The 14,119-nt window shown below is 39.2% G+C and overlaps 1 protein-coding gene across 34 annotated transcripts in view; it reads right to left on the bottom strand.

Annotated features, from left to right (window-relative positions):
* Window positions 1–1,211: 1,211 nt before the first annotated feature.
* TCF7L2 (transcription factor 7 like 2) overlaps window positions 1,212–14,119 on the bottom strand; it is a 460,229-nt gene continuing 447,321 nt past the window's right edge. For 8 of the 34 annotated variants that reach the window (XM_069098962.1, XM_069098963.1, XM_069098965.1 and 5 more), the window contains 4 exons: window positions 11,142–11,190; window positions 10,492–10,542; window positions 9,174–9,246; window positions 1,212–3,386 (listed from right to left, as the gene is read on the bottom strand). In XM_069098962.1, coding sequence (XP_068955063.1) covers window positions 2,942–3,386; window positions 9,174–9,246; window positions 10,492–10,542; window positions 11,142–11,190 — 618 coding nt within the window. In that variant the 3' untranslated portion in view covers window positions 1,212–2,941. Of the gene's footprint in view, window positions 3,387–8,491; window positions 8,565–9,173; window positions 9,247–10,491; window positions 10,543–11,141; window positions 11,191–14,119 lie in introns of all 34 variants that reach the window. The other 26 variants (XM_069098967.1, XM_069098971.1, XM_069098976.1 and 23 more) reach the window with 6 other exon arrangements.

Genomic DNA, 14,119 nt, shown 5'->3' with positions numbered 1-14,119 from the left:
CAGATTCATTTCTATAACAAGATACCATTATATTATTTTAGAGGGTCACCTGGAGGGCCTGGAGCCACCAAAAAGGGTTATCACAAAATGTATTGACTCTTCAATTGAAATATCATGTACTTTGTTAGAAAGAAGACAATGTAATTTAAGGGGAGTATTCATAGGCCAAGGAATGGGCAGTATAAACATCTGTAAGCTTTATTTTGGGACAAGAAGTGAATGACACTTAAATATGGGAAAATACAAATTATTGCAGCCCTTTGTTGATGGCTGGTGAATTCTGGCCTCTCCCCTTGCTCTGGTTCTCAGATGAGACCAGAAGCAAGAGATAGCATTCCCAAAGGTCAATGACTTCATGTTCTATGACCCCTCCTCCAGAGGTTCTCCCTACCTTCATGGCCATAGTACAAGATCTGATTTAAAAATAAAAAAGGAATAAAACAAAACCACCCCCCCGCCGTGTTGTACTGTGAGTACTCAGATTACAACCAGGTAATTAGCCTGAGTGTGTTCGTAGAGACTTTCTACTAGGGCAAATGCCAATCTTTGCAGTGATGCTAACTTTTAGAAATGGTGACTTCTGAGGTCCTTATGGGGGCAATAAATCCCTTTAACAGGAGTCAGATCTAGTTTTGCTCTCTTTCCTCCCCACCCCACTATGAGGAAGTCATCCAAGATCTCAGAGTTACTTCTAGTTATGGCCAGGAAAGTGACAAAGGTTCTATTATACCATGCCGACTTTTGTTTACAGGATTTTCCATTTCTGATGCCAGTAGAACAGGCTTACAAGAATCCACTGAAATGGTGGTGGGGGCAGGGGAAGGTTTTTTTTCCCTTTCTTCTATCAACCTCAGTATAAACAGTGCAGTTAGCAGTTGGTGTCATACAATGGGACTACCTGAAAACAGCACAGGATGGGTTAGTGGGCAAGAAATGAAAAAAATCAAGGTCTTCTGATAGGGCCTCAAAGACTGACCTCTGCTATCTGAGTCCCCACCAACCTGAAGGCTTTGGATATCAACTTGGGAATAACTGTCTCTGGGTGATAGTAAAACAAGTTACTTTTAAGTTCCTTGATGGCAGAAACTTTCCATTTTTATCTTCTTATACCTATCAACTAGCACATTGCTTGGCACACAGTAGACATTTAACAAATTACTGTAGTGGACTGACAGCAGGAAAACTCACTCAGAGAAGCAAGTGACAAGTCGTTATCTGCACATACTAAGTTGCTTTTATTAATCCAGAACTGCATGCTACAGATACTGTACAGCATGAACATGTATTCATTACAAAAATGGCGTCAAAACCATTAAAAATGAAATCAGAATAAGAGCATAAAACGGAACAGTAACATCACAACTGTTAGGAAACATTCAAAGTATTCACAAAAAATGTTATAGTTAGCATCTTAATAAACCAGAGAAAAATTGGAGACAGTTTTACAATCGCTTCATGTCAACTACAATGGCACTGAATGAACAGTTCTCAGCTTTATACAGCATTTTGCAACATCAACATGCCTAGGTTTTTTTTTTTTGTTTTTTTTTGTTTTGTTTTTCTTTTTTAAAGTTTGCTACCTGCCTTTATGTAGTCAGTTTAACATAGAAGTGGCAGCCTGTTTTTTTTTTTTCCCTTTATGTGTAATCTAATATACAGAATTTTGGCCCTTAAGGGTTTATACCTCTTCATTTTAAATGCTTTCTGGACAATCTGCTACCAAACACATCTTGTTATAGGTGACATTAAAACTACACACATACTACCTATGTAACATCACAGCAAAACATGATGAACAAAAATTACAGCATTAAAAACAGGGAGAAAGTTAAAAGTCACTGAGAATTTTGGCACGTAAAAATTTGTACACAGTCCACAGTCCTAATGTTGCAGGCCATTCAACTGTAGGTCCAGAGGGGAGACACCAACGCTCCCGCTGTTTCTCAAACAGCGCCGCTAAAATTCCCTCGCTAATTTTCAAGTCTTATTTAATGTAATGGCTTTCAAAGCAATTTCTTTACACTATTGATCCTTTAATGCATCTATAAATGTCCATTTGGTGGCAACTGTGTTTCATACAGCAAAGAGAAAACAAAACAAAAGTCAAAACCCAAAAAATATATATATACACATTTTATATATATAAACTTAAAAACCTTGTACAAATGAGTTGTTATATATAAGATGCTTACACTAAGGGGGGAAAAACTTTATACAATGGTTCAAGAAAAAGGAAAACATATTTTAAAAGGGACAACATACAGGTACAACAAGCAGTCTCTAAAGCAATAAATACTACTGGTCCAATAGCGTTGTGATACCGGTAATTGGTGAGTAACGTCCCCTCCCTCCCCACCCCCCACCCCAAAAGAACAACACCATGGAACAAGGTATATTAACACATTTTAACCCTTTGTTTCTGTACATTTAAACAATAACAACATCACAAGAAAAGTTGTTTCACACAGAAAAAAAAAGTCATGGCACTGCATTCATTGTGCCCTTATGGTTTAAAAACGAGATGTAAAATGATTGGTTCGCAAGCTCGTATTTAATACAAATAATAAAGAACCAACGCCTTCTGCAAAGGGCTGCTTCAAAATTGCTTCTTTTTGTCTTTTTAAATCAGTCTTTAAAACTAAGCTATCAGAACTACATAACAGTTATGTATATATATATATTTTTTTAAACGCTACAAAGACTTTAAACAGCTGTTGATAAAAATTTTGGTAGAATCATGAGGTTTCTCTCTCATCTACATATTTAAAAGGAGAAATTGAAATAAGAATGGGTCAAATATTGACCAATGAACTCGATAAACATCAACTAATGTAGCCATGTGGCACAAGATTAAAAAAAAAAAGACAAAAAAATCGTCAAAAAAAGAAGAAATGAAAACAAAAAGGAAAACAAACAAAAACCAGGGTTTGCAAAGCTAAAGCTATTCTAAAGACTTGGTTACAAGGGAGAGTGGCTGGGGCTGGGTCCCGGCCAAAGAATTGTGGGAATGTAAGGAAGATGTTGACGGCTGTGCTAGAGACGATGAGGGGGCAGCTGATGGCTGTAAAGTGGAAGGCGGCAGATCCAGGGCCCCATTCTGACAGTGGGCAGCGGAGACAGCCAAAGCGCTGGGCTTGCTGTGGGCACTCTCAGCCAAGAGGAGAGAGGGCGGCGGCGGCGGCATCATCGTGAGGTGGGCCAGGGAGTCGGGTTTCAATGTAAGCGAGAGAGGTTGGGTTTGTTCAGTCTGTGGTTTGGAGTCTCTGGTAGGGGAGCCTAGCATGTTAGGAGAAGAAGGAGGGGAGTCTAATAAGCTTCCATCTGAAGAGGGTGGACTGAGGCAGCTGCCTTCACCTTGTATGTAGCGAACGCACTTTTTTTTTCTCCTAGAAACAGGGGGAGAGAGTTATCTGTAAATAAAGGGCAAAGATGCCAAGGGAGAGAGTTATCTAATGTACAGAGCAGAGCACAAGTCCCCTAACTGATGCCCTGATGAATCAGCACACCTGGCAAGAGGAAAACACTTTTTAAAAGATGCTCTGGGTGTGCCGAACTAACTAAATTCTCTAAGCCAGCTGGGCCTAACAAGGAAAAGTAATCATAAGAGAGCCCACTGCTCCCCCTTCCACCCCTGTCACCCCACCCCTACCTTACTTCTACTAAGTTCAACTTTGGGCAGATTCAGGTAAACCACAGATACTGTGGCAGCCACCTGTCAGGTACAAATTTCTTCCCAATTAGACTGAAATGAGAGGCTGACCCCTTTCTCCTTTAATCTCCCTTGCCCTCCCTGCTCCTCCCAAGCCCACCCTCATTAATTATTTTTGTTCCTTAAAAAAAAAAAAAAGAGAGAGAGAAAAGAGAAAAAGAGAGAGAGAGAAAGAGAGAGAGAGAGAATGAGAAAGATATCCTTCCCTAGGTACCTCATATCAATCTCAAACTTTTAAAAAGCTGGCTTTTTAGCCCATACAGCTGAAGGCTGCTTTAAGTGAGAGATTTAAAGGCTTTGGAACACCATCGCCAAGAGGCTGTAAGAGCTGAAAATACTGAAAATAGCTTTCAGGTTTCTCTGTTAAGAACCGCACCAAATCAAGAAAGGTCAGAGCCAGGTGAGAAGGAAAAAAATGAAAACTCAAACAAATCAAATCAAACCAAACCAAAAACCAAAAACTAAAAACAAAACCACCAAAATAGGTAGAATAGGAATAAAAAGGGGAAGGGAGGGGTAGAATAAGAAAAAACAGAAAATGATCAAAATGATCCAAAGTAACAAGAATAACTGGTTGTATGGCCTGCAGGTTGTGGATTATATTAAGTTGAGACTTGCCTTAAAATTTTTTAATTGTATTTTACTTTTATCTTTAACTTGTATTTATTTATTTATTTGGTTCGGGTGGTCAGGGAGGGGAGAAGTGGAAAAGGGAGATTATTCATGGAGGTGTTGTTGATCCATGACACATAATTAATATGCTAATACAGGAATCCGTCTCAGGAAGTAGAGGATATAACACAAAATCACAGTAATAATAACCAAAGGAAGGACTGCAGAGGAGCAACCGCAGGGACTTTTTGTTCACACAGATTTTTGCCAGAAAGAGTTTGACCCATACCAAAAATATAAACTGCCCCTTCTCGACTGGTACCCAATATATAAGGAAGAGAAATGAGAATTTCAGAATCTTTCTTGCCTATCATCCAAGGACAATGTGAGAGCAGCCGAACGAAGACATCAGGTATATGACTAAAAGGGTCTCACCCATCAACTTGAGTTTGGTAGGAATACAGCTGGTGGGAAAAATGATCCAGGGATCATTCCCACTGGTACATAGTCTATAAAAATGCTTAAGATATATATGTATATATAATTTGTCCAAATTCATAAATTCAAAGTATGCCTAAGATACTGCAAAAGCCTAATAACTAAAGCTCCAGTCTCAATACAACTGAACCATGTCTACCTCCAGCAATGAAAATACCACAAAGCAGTTGAGTCAACTCCTGCCAGACTAATCTTGGAATCCAAAGGAGGCTAAATTCTTCACTCAAATCTTCCCCACAGAACCCTGGTCATACCCCCTCCCCTTTCCAGTGTATACATTGTGTGGACTGAGCAGGATGGCGGGAGAGAGAGAGAAGCATGCTTACGTCTAGCCTGCCTCATAGAGACTGGGACCAATCAATTTCACTGGCTTCATGGTAGGTCAGTTCTCTCCAGAATGTAAGGAACTCAAGAGGCCAGGGAGTCCAATCTGTATCATCTTCCCCTTTATCCTAAATTTAATATGATTCTTTCCCTCTAGGCCCTGCACTGCACTAAGGTTCTGCTCAAGTTCCAGAGAGCAAGATAAATAGGTTAACCTATTAGGGGGTTTAAACCACCTTAGCCTGCAGATCAAAACATGCTGGAAAACTAAGATGTTCATGCATTTTACAAATGTGAAGAGGAATTAGGAGAGAAAAAAAAAAACAAAGAGAAAACAATGAGAAAACAAGTAAGAATGAGGAAGAAAGAAGGAGCGAAGAGAGGGAAGGACATTGAGAACAAGGGGAAATCACTTCAGGCAGCATACCATGCTATATTAGGGCACAGTTAAAACATGAAAAAACAACTTGGTGGGCTCAAAACAGAACCTTGTTAAAAAAAATCCCCTAAGGTCAACTGAAATGAGAAAGCCATTACTTAAAACAAGGAGTCCTGATTTGCTAATGTCATTTCTAATTTCTCCCTCTCCCCCACCCCCATTTCCCAAAACAATCCTAACTGTGATGTCAAATTTTGTATCTTATGGGGGGAGGGGGCGCGGTTCAGGGGAAAATTCTGAATATGGGATCTGGAGGACAGAGAATGATGAGGAATGTTGGTAATAGACAATGACTGAGTGAAAGCAATCAAAATGTATTCACATTTCTGAAGAGTCAAAAAACCAAGTTTTATCACTAATTTTCTTTGAAAGAAAAAAAAAACACTTTGTCTGATTTGTTCAGTAGACAGACACAGTCAAGACAAAGTTAAAAGTAAGAGAACTGTATGAGTGAGAAGTCATGTATCTCTCCCTATTGCTAATACCCATCCCTAAACTCATAGTGCACTCCTTTCTACAATAACTAGTTCAAAACTCTTCAAAATCCATTTTAACTTTACACCTTTATTCTGAAGGCTAATTCAGGGTTATTTCTGATTAATTCTCTTTGGAAAGGCAACTTGGTAACAGAAAATGCACTGAGAAGGGCTCACCAAGAATAACAGTAACAGCTTGAGAAGTGATGATTGTGCTGTTGCCAGGGTAAAAACTATGGATAAAGGTGAGGGTTTGGCTGAAACCTATCACCTGTAATAATGGTGATGGCCAACTCTCTGATGGTACTATAATTATAGAGTTTCTCGCATGATAGTCTTCACCCTCAAAACTATACTCCAGAAAAATCACAATTCTAAAGCATGAAGCTAGCTAGCTATACAATGGCTTAAAAAATCACAACAGAAAAAGTCAATAAGTACTTAAAAACCATGGCATACTTTAGAGTCATGGTGGTCAATCTCAAATAGAAACATGGCCACTAAACATTAGCATCTTTACAGGCTGCATATTGACTTAGAAAACCATATCTTAATATTATCCATGTTTTTACTGTATTTTACCTATCTTCTTAAATATTTCTCAATTATATTTTAATCTAGTTCCAGACACTTGCTTTAGAAAAAGACTCCCACCCTGCCCCACTGCTGTCCACTCCGCTCACTTCAAAGTAAAGCTGTAAAAGCCTCAGCTCAAAAAGGGATGGGTGCCTTCCTTGGTCAACATTAACAGCAAAAATATCACACCAAATCTAATCTGCAGCACTGATTTCCCAATAAAAAGGTCTTTACAAAACTACCCTCTCCAACCCCACAAGCCAGAACCTTACCAGTTGGGTTTTTTTTCCCCTTTTTTGATAGTACACAGAATTGGTGTCAGACTTGACACCTTTTACAAAGAAATTAAAGCCCTTTTCTGATCACATAAAGCTTTGAATAATTTAGTCTTGACAGACAGTAAGTCACAGAACAAAATTCCTTGCTCACTGACCTCACTAAGAATACAAAGTTTGGTACCAATCAGCTGCCTAGCAGAGTAGACAAAGTACCTGTTGGCATGGGACATACTGGGGGAAAGCTAGGCAACCTTCTCTGCCATTGCAAGAAGAAATCATTTGCTACCACATAGAAAAGTGGAGCCAGCAGTAACAGTTTGGGGCTTTTAAAGCCAACGAAAGCAGATAATGGGTAATTTTTTTAAAAATTCTTTTTCTTGAAGTTGACATCTAGCACAAATGGTCCTTCAAATCACTCTGCCACCTATATGTCTCAAGGTCCTAAACTCATCCAATGGGCAGAGAAGGCCCATCTTTGCAGGCATGTAAGTCACCACATGTCAGCTTTCTCTTTTCTCTCCCTGCAATTTACAATGCTACCAATCTGCTCCTGCTTGTTCAGAGAAAGAAAACAAGGGAGTTGTGGGCATGCACATAATGTGATGGACATCTGATCTAGGGTCTAAACAACATGAAGCACATGGTAAAGGCATGGACAAGAGGGAAAGGTGACAAGGAAGGCACTACAAACAGAGAGAGAGAGTGTTCGGGAGTTGAAATACCTACCATCATAATATTCCAAATTCAAAGACTGCTTGTATCAGAACAAAGAAACAACAAATTTAACCAAATGTGGTCATTAAGGAAAGGAAATGAGACAAGAACTAGTTGGTATCCCTCCACCAAGAAAGAAGTACCTATAATGAAGTACCATGGAATAACAGGTTTGATGTAAACCTGCAGCAGAACATGGGTGTTTAATTTGGAATTCTCTGTGCTCTCTGATTCCTTTTGGCACCAAAAATTATTCTGCAGGACTGTCAAATGCTGCAGTGTCTCTTAGCCTATGGCTCACAAATTTATAGCTCCTTAGCAGGTGCACACCATTCAATGCCACAATTCCCTTCAGCTCCATAAAAATGTCAGCTAATAAAAATCCAGAGTGAGTAAATATATATCAATGAACAATGCATTTTTTAAAAATACCAAAAACCTGTCCCAGAACCTTTCTGGTATGCCATAGCTGTAGATCCTTGAGAACCCTTGGAAATGGTGGATATATACATCTTCTGTATATCCCCCCTCAGGATTCTTAGGGGTTGGTCAGCTGCAAAATGCCAACTCTCTAAGAGTGAAAGGACAGATGCCAGTCTTTGCACATCAAGGTCTGACTGTTCCCAGTTCTACCACCAGGGAGATGTTATTGAGAAAAAGAGAAAAAGAGAAAGAGAGAAAGGAGGGTGGGAGAATGGTAATGGCATTAAATTAGCAAGAAATTTGGAAGGACGTGGATTATTAGCCATTGATGCTAGTGGGGATGGGGAAACAGGTGGGGAGGGGATAAAATACGTTTTCACACTAATGCTCTAGAAGGACAGAAGGCTTTGATTTTCCCAGAGGCCTAATGGTAGTAATATACCTGCATGGTTTGCACCATAAAGTCTGTCGGTCAAGCCCGAACAATGCCCGACACTTCTTTGGAGTATTTGCATCTGTTAGCATAAGGTAAACACAAAAAATACAACACAATGGTGGATCGTGCTCATTTGGATGTGAAGTCTTAGCTAAAGTTTTTTTTTCTTTTCAATCACCTGAGTTTTATTTGGTAGTCTCCCCTCACCAAGGACATGAAAAGAAAAGACTTCCATGAGTCAAAAAAAAAAACAAAAAAATTTAAAAAACAAAAAGAGAGAGAAAGAGAGAGAAGGGGAAAAAAAGTGACATTATTTGCTTCTATTTAGGTCAGTGTTAACATCCAAGTCACTGAGGCTCGCTCTACGCTGTAGTAGGGAAGTGTATTGGAAACATTCCGATGGCATGAAACACATTCCTTGGGAAAGGGAGAGAGACTGGTCTTTGCTGTCCCTGACACGAGAGAAGTAGAGATGATGCTGTTTGACAGTGGCATTTATTTTGGCTAGCAGCAGCAAGGAGAACAAGCAGACTCCCTCACAGAGACGATCAGATGGCAGTGCCCCCACTCCCTTGTGTCTCCTAAGATCACAACACAGAGCTACAAAGCAACAGGGCAGAAAAGGGGGAAAGTACCAAATAAACCAGCTGAAAACCAGCCACAGCGAATCTGGGGAAACTATACACACCTGCAGGGACCGCACCAGTTATTCTGTTGATCAAGGCCAAAGCGCGCTCGGCATTTCTTAGGAGCGCTCAGGTCTGAATGAGTTCAAGAAAGAAGCGAGCAGGGAGGGAGGGAGGGAAAGAGAGAAAGAGAGAGAAGAGAGAGAGAAAGAGAAACAGAGGGGAGGGGAAAAAGAGAAAGATAAAAATAAGAAAAAAATAAAAATAAAAAAGGGAATAAATCAATGACCTGGTTACTAATTGCAAAATATTCACTTTCGTTTTTTAAAAGTTTTTTTTTAATTAAAAAAGTGAAAATTACATTCTTATTTCAACTTGTAATTAGCTGTTGCAAATAAAGCTGCAGTATCCCTTCTTCAAGGACTGTCTTATATAAGGTCAAACAGATAAGGGGACATCAGTCACTAGATAACTTTCATTTTTATGATATTTCCTCTTTTGATTTTATTTTCCAATTTTTTTTAATTTAAAAAAACAACAACAACAACAAAAAAAACCCAAAGAAGAATAAGAAAAGAAAGCGAGGGGGAGGAATTAAGGTCCTTAACATGCTTTTTTTCTTACACTCAAGAGTTTTAATAGTTTAAAAAAAAAAAAGTCAAACAAAATTAAACCAATGAAAAAAGAAAGAAATAAAGAAAGAAAAAATAGATTGTATTGGGATATTGCAGCTTTTGGAACATTCAACTTTTGTTTTCCTGTTGTTCAGTTTTATTAATATTAAGATAGGAATGGAAAAGAATAAACAGACTGTGCGGAATGGACTGTTAGTATTAGCCAGAAAGTAAGAGCAGCATGAAGCAGGCACTGAGTCAGTGAAAGCTAGTGAACTGCAATTTGTAAGCTAAGCAGCAAAGCAAAAGAAGAAAAAGAAAAAAGAAAATAAAAGAAAAAAAAAAGAACAAAAAAATCATACTGCGGATGCATGCTTGCATGAGAAAACTTAGTGGGAGCAATGCAAAAAATGCCATTAGATTAAGGAGGTTTATTACAGAATTCCTTCCATTCTTTACCAGTCTCTTTAAAGAAATACTGCATATTCAATTTGCACAGTTAGTTCAACTCTAAAGCACTTTCAATGTTTAAACAACTGTTATGAAAAAATAAAACCAGAGTTAAATTAAATTAAAAACAAAAAACAAAAAAACAAAACAAAAAACAACGGAAAAAACTGCTACCAAAACACATCAAAACATGTGGATGGTCATTTCTTAAGAATGTTCAATGTCATACATGTTTAATGTTAATAAAACTATAATGGTAAGAAAAAGTAAAAAACATTTTATCAACTACTTTAATGACTCAAAATGACATTAGCACCTGTAATCGGAGGAAGTGAAAGGCAAGGATTTAGGAAACATTCGCTGTGTTCTGAAAAAAAAGAACAAATTATACAAAGTCTTCAAAAAATGTTTGTTTGTAAAGGGCTAGCTTCTCCAAGTGGGCTCTGAGATTGCCTATGCAGTATTTCTAATTTCCTCTAGAGAATGACAAACCTCCTTAATTTAAAATGGGTGCAATTTACCACTGTAAAGGCATGCATCAGAACATTCGGGTACAGCCCAAAGGAATGTCCAACACTCACACACATGGGCCCGCCCAAGCCTGGCCCCCTCCCAGCTGCCCCCCACCCCCCACAGACACGCACAAAATTAGCAAACTTTATAAACCACGCATAGGCATGACTACAGCTCTGCTGTTAATGGCTTTGCAGTTATTTAAAAACACATTCCACTAGAATCACAATATGCTTTTCATGCAAAAAAAAAAAAATGAATGTTTTAAAAGCTTTAAAAGGGCAGTCGTGAAGCAATTAATTAAAATGCATAAACAAAAAGGCTAGCTATGGATGGGTTACTCAACAATGCCCTGGCCTTGGATTTCTCCTGTCTCCCCCAGATACAAGCCTGACATAAAAGTGAAGTCCTTGCCGTGCCCCCCTTTCCTCGGGATTAATTAATTTAACTTACCATTAGTCTCTCCTGGCTGCTTGTCCCTTTTCCTCTTCTTCTTTTTCCCCTGCATAAAACACATGAAACATAGGAGGATTATTTCAGGAGATGGGGAGGGAGGTCCCAGTCTCCTGTGTTCATGTGGAAAGAGAGGGATATGTAAAGCATGTATTTATAGGTGTTACCCCTTGTGATCAGATTCTAGGTGGCGGCCCGGGGCGGGAGGGAAGGAAGAAAAGATGCACAGAGAGCTTTGATACCCCTTCAATCCAGCTGCTTATTAACATTTAATAGCAGCATCCAATGTGTTCAGCCAGAAGGATACACATCAGACTTACACTCAGTGGGAAGGAAAAAGAACCAAAGAGAAAGGATATATAGGAAACAAGTCAGTGATCAACTTAAGGGAGAGAAAAGATGTCTCCCTACTCACCTATAACCAGCCCCAAACATGGAACAGTCCATACTTAAAAGGCTATCATAGAGAAGGGAAATTAGGCTTATTCTACTGGGACACAGAGGGCAGAACGAGGATTAACAGTTAGAATTTAAAGGAAGGCAGATCTTGACCCAATACAAGGAAGAATTTCCTCACAATTAGAGTTATCCAGAAATAGAAAAGACTTTCTTCTGAGGCTGTGAGCTCCTTTTCAATTGAAGTATTAAAGACAGAGTTGTAGAAAGCATGCTATTTTGGAGCCAATCAATGAGGTGGGTGGGATGGAGAGGTGTTTTGGGGAAGAATGTTGTTTAAAATCAATAAAAGAATCAGTTGATGAATAAAGTAAAGAAAATGTAGGGTTAAAGAATATGAAAACCACCATTCTAGCAACATACGAACTCATATCCATGAGCTGGTAAATACTGATAAGACAATTTAACATTTCAGTTGCTTAATTAAACTTAATGAATTTCATATTCCTTCAAGACTCACTTTTTCAAAAGAGCCAATGTTCTACAGTGAATGCAAACAACCAAAGGATCTTGTTGATTTTGGTTTATTTCCTTTTCTATGACTAAATGAAGGGAATTCACCATTTCTTCTAGACCCCAATTAAAACACAAAAGCAGAAATCATCTAAGATCCACTCCATGTCCCATTCTCAGCATCTCTATGGCTGTCATTTTCTCACTTAAGAGACAACACCCATATCTCTGGCAATGATGTGGTCAACTGCAGTTAAGCGGCATGTTTTTGTTTTTCTAGTAAGCATTAACGAGTCGAGCAACTTAGGCATACATCATGCCTTCAAATACTCGAATCGATTTTCTTTCACTTTGTCCCATGCAGGAGACTTATGTTGCTTAATATAATTAATGAACAGAACTAATAAAGTTATTCTAGGAAGGACTTGGGTTCAATATGAAGATGAATTTCCTAACTGTGAGAGCTGTCCAAAACATCTTTGAAGGTAGTAAGTTTCTCATCACGAGAGATATTGGGTAAGGGGCAGATGATCCCAAGGGGGCATTACAGATGGGATTCCATTATAGGGAAGAGGATTAGATAACATGCCTTCTGAGGTTCTTTCTATGGTGCCTATGATTCTATGAGTTATTCTCATTTTTCATCCAACCTTCCTGTTTCCCTCCTGAGGAGATGGCTGAGTCTATGGCACCAAGTGCTTCCCGCCACCTGCCACCTTCTGCCCCTCCCCATATATGTGATGTTCACTGCTACTTCCTGAAGTCTGAACACCCCACAACTTTGGCCTCATTAGTCCGCTACGCCAAACAAGTGAGGTATAAGGCATAAATGTATAAACATCAACAAGCAGAGGGTAGAGAGAGTCCTTTGACTACTTTCAGGGCATTCAAATGACCTCCCTTCCTTAAACTCCAAGTCTGCTGATATAAGCCATGGGAAAAAACCTGCAGAGAGCTCAGAAAAGGCCAAGGGAAGCCAGAGCTGGACAAGGTATCTTCCAAGAAGAATCAGTCCTCTTTAGGATGGAAATCACACAAAGCTATGACTAGGGATCATGGAGCAAGCTTTTTAGCTAGGTTAAAAAATATGTATCTTCTGTTAGTTCTCTGAGATGAAGCTTCCAGGAAATTTTATTTGGGATTTGAGCTTGAATGGAATTTCTTTCCAAAAGGAGAAAGTATTCTTTCTTATGACAAAATACAAACTCCCATAGGCCTTTTGGCACCAAAATGTTCACATTCCTGACTTCTCTTTCCTCTTCAGAGTAAATTATACCCCACTAGGGAGTTAAGTGGTATGAGTGCTAGACCTGAAGTCAGGAAGACCCGAGTTCAAATTTAGCCTCAGACACTCATAAACAGTGAGACCTTGAGCAAGTCACTTAACTTCTGTTTGCTTCAGGTTTCTCAACTGCAAAAGAGGGATTATATAATCGCTATATTGGTATTATAATGGTACCTACCTCCCAGGGTTGTTGTGAGAATTAAGGGAGATAGTAATATTGGCAAAGTGCCTGGCATATAGTAAGCACTATACAAATGCTTGTTTCCTGCCTTTCTTCCTTCCACAGAAGCAGTAGGGGAATGAACTCTCTTCAGGTATTCAGGCGGCCCATTTGGGAGGATGGCTGAACGCTCAGCTGAGCATAGAAGCTTCCATCACTTTCCTTCCTCCCAGGTACACCGAAAGAAGCACAGAATTTCTTCTACCTCTAAGCAATGGTCAATGCAGGGTTTGCAAATCAGGTGCATCATTAAGTTAAGCTTTAGAGTAAAGGCTCCTAGAATGCTGGAACTCTGTGTTTTGGTGGCCACAGGGAGACATGGGAACTTAATGAAAAAACCGTGTGATGGTGATGGTGAAGAAAACTGTGAAAGCATGAGCCCTCTGGAGAGAAGCTATACCCAAATTCCAGAATAAGGGCTCCAAAGGAAAGAAAGGACCTGTTACCTTAAGTAGATCTTAGTTGGAAGAGAAAGCTCTGGACTGCCTTTTTTTCCCCTTCCATTGCTTTCTTTAGTTCCATTCAGCAGGCATTTATTAAGCACCTACTAATGTGCCAGATAGC

The sequence above is a fragment of the Petaurus breviceps genome, unplaced genomic scaffold, assembly GCF_028583685.1.
Source record: "Petaurus breviceps papuanus isolate PSGF00001 unplaced genomic scaffold, PetGlider_PUasm1.0 37, whole genome shotgun sequence".
In the NCBI taxonomy this organism is placed as follows: Eukaryota; Metazoa; Chordata; class Mammalia; order Diprotodontia; family Petauridae; genus Petaurus; species Petaurus breviceps.
The sequence above is the reverse complement of the archived record's forward strand: the minus strand, read 5'-3'. Positions and strand labels throughout refer to the sequence as shown.